Source organism: Limanda limanda, chromosome 9 (genome assembly GCF_963576545.1).
Source record: "Limanda limanda chromosome 9, fLimLim1.1, whole genome shotgun sequence".
Lineage (NCBI taxonomy): Eukaryota > Metazoa > Chordata > Actinopteri > Pleuronectiformes > Pleuronectidae > Limanda > Limanda limanda.
Window position 1 is genome coordinate 15,986,596 of NC_083644.1, and position 2,583 is coordinate 15,989,178.

At 55.0% G+C, this 2,583-nt stretch overlaps 1 protein-coding gene across 1 annotated transcript; it reads left to right on the top strand.

Annotated features, from left to right (window-relative positions):
• Window positions 1-270: 270 nt before the first annotated feature.
• dmrta2 (DMRT-like family A2) lies at window positions 271-1,886 on the top strand. Its single transcript, XM_061078589.1, has 2 exons — window positions 271-757; window positions 1,003-1,886. Exons 1-2 carry the CDS (start codon window positions 271-273, stop codon window positions 1,884-1,886), a joined length of 1,371 nt encoding a protein of 456 aa, XP_060934572.1.
• The last annotated feature ends 697 nt before the right edge of the window (window positions 1,887-2,583 follow it).

Sequence of the window (2,583 nt, forward strand, 5' to 3'; positions counted from 1 at the left end):
AGCTCCACGGATTTAAAGTCTGCTTCTTCCAAAGACTCTCAGACAGTGTCCGCCAGACTTTCACTCATAGATTTATATTCATATATATTCGTCTTGCGCGGTAACTCTCTGTATAGACGGGGATCGTTGACTTCACCTGTTGCCCGCAGATGTTGAGAAGCCCGGAGCAGATGTGATCGTCTCCACATCCGTTCCATTTTACGCACAAAGTTCAGAGGCACCTAGTTCTGTTGTTCACAGTTTGTTTAACCACCAGTGAGGAACACGGGCATGGATCTGAGACCGGAGCACCCCTCAGTCTCCTCCGCCTCGCAGGTCCACCCGGGCCTGGCGGCAGCAGCCAGCTCCATGGCCGGCTCCATGGCCGGCTCCATCCCGGTGTCCATGGCCGGCACCCTGCTGCGCGGCCCGCAGCTCATCCTGCGCACCACGGACAAGTACCCGCGCACCCCGAAGTGTGCCCGCTGCCGGAACCACGGCGTGGTGTCCGCGCTGAAGGGCCACAAGCGCTACTGCCGCTGGAAGGACTGCATGTGCGCCAAGTGCACGCTGATCGCCGAGCGGCAGCGCGTCATGGCGGCGCAGGTGGCGCTGCGGCGGCAGCAGGCGCAGGAGGAGAACGAGGCCCGGGAGCTGCAGCTGCTCTACGGCACCGCGGAGGGACTCGCCCTGGCCGCCGCCAACGGGATCATCCCCCCGCGGCCCAGCTACGAGGTGTACGGGTCCGTGAGCAGCGAGAGAGACTCAGGTGAGGGCAGCAGATCCACAGGATGAGACATGTATGTTCAGTTACATGTGCGCTAGAGAGCGGCGAAAATAATGGAGTTTAACTTAGTTATTTCAATAATAAAGGTGTCAATATTATGCTCCGTTTACATGCACCTGTCAGAGGGGCACTGCAGTGTGATTGAACCCGCTCATCTAGGTGTGGGTCAGTGATAACAGTGTTGTGTGTGATGTTGTGGTGACATTCATCTAATCAGCTGTGATTTGTGTCGTCAGACTCCAGCATCCAGAAGTACGAGCTGTTTGCAAAGAGCCATCACTCCGGCTCCGCCACCCCGCAGCAGTCCCTGGGCAAACCGGCCTCCACCGAGAGCGACTCGGCCCCGGGGATCTCGTCTCCGGACGGCCGGCACGGAGGCTCCGGGTCGGAGAACGGAGACAGCGAGTCTTTCATCGGCTCCCCCGTGTCCAAGCCCCTGAAGGACGGAGGGGAGACTCCGGGGTCCGTGAGTTCCCTGGGCTCCGACTCCGGCTCCGAGACCGACAAGGACGAGCAGGAGGCCTCCCCGTCCTCCGCGGCCTCCCGGCACATGAACGCCATCGACATCCTGACCCGGGTGTTCCCGAGCCACAAGCGCAGCGTCCTGGAGCTGGTGCTGCAGGGCTGCGGCAAGGACGTGGTGCAGGCCATCGAGCAGATCCTCAACAACAGCGGCGCCCAGGGCTCCACCAAGGCCGGGCCCGACGAGACGTGGACGGCCGAGAGGATGCTCCAGAGCGCGCAGCCGCCGCCGTCCTCCGCGTCCACCGCCGGCCCGACGAGGCCCTTGTTGCCCGGCGCCATGACGCTGAGCAGCCGCTCCGCCTTCTCCCCCCTCCAGCCCAACGCCCCGCACTTCGGCGCCGACCCCAGCACCTATCCTCTGGGGGCCCACCTGGGCCTGAACCCGCTGCGGCTGGCCTACTCCGCGCACAGCCGGGGACTGGCGTTCATGACGCCCTACTCCACCACCGGCCTGATGCCCACCCTGGGCTTCAGACCCCCGATGGACTACGCCTTCAGCGACCTGATCAGGGACCGGACAATGTTGCACAAGGAGCAGGCCTACGCCAGCGGCCTGTACGGGCCCCTGGTCAACAACACGCCGGACAAACAGTGAGGCGGGCGGCCTGACCACACAGACACGATCCGTTGTATTTGTAGCCATAAGTGTTGAATGTTCTGGCGAAAAAAAAAATCTTGTGATGTGTGTTTGGCTGCAGGCAAACTGTACATGATGGGATTATCTGACCTGTAGTCAGAGGGGGACAAACTAAATTCACTCATGTGTAATCTTCAAAAATAATTTGATATGTTACACTTTCAAAGTTAGGATGACAGTCCCCATTTATAAGCCTCATTGTGCCATCAATAAAAATTAATGTGAAACTGAAAAGGATATTTTATACATTCCAAAACAAATCATGAAAACTGGGAATTAAATGTAAAGTAAACCCAGACGCACAAAAGGCTGAAACTACTTACATGCTTTTATTATCACTGATTTATTTGTCAGTTCTGCAGGAAAATAAATTGAGGTAACAAATAAATGATTTATTAGAGTTGCTATTATTGCTATTAGATTTTTTTTTAAAGCACACCAAATTATAATGAAAATATGCATTCCTCTGACAAATTAAGTTATTAAAACACGTAGTTTACGGATGTTAACCCTGTAAAAGTTGAACTAATGTTTTGTAAATGCCATCCCTTTTCACTTATGTATCATTTCACTTATCCCACCTTCTTCTGTTTTTTTAGTTCATTTCCAACTGCCTGTATTATATATTGCATTTGATCATATGAAATGCTATATG

What these genes read in the sequence shown, in the direction of transcription:
- dmrta2 (XM_061078589.1), top strand. Translation starts at nt 271, where the DNA reads ATGGATCTGAGACCGGAGCACCCCTCAGTCTCCTCCGCCTCGCAGGTC. An exon ending in GAGAGACTCAGGTGAGGGCA is followed by an intron (nt 758 to 1,002) that starts GCAGATCCACAG and finishes TTGTGTCGTCAG; the next exon opens with ACTCCAGCATCCAGAAGTAC.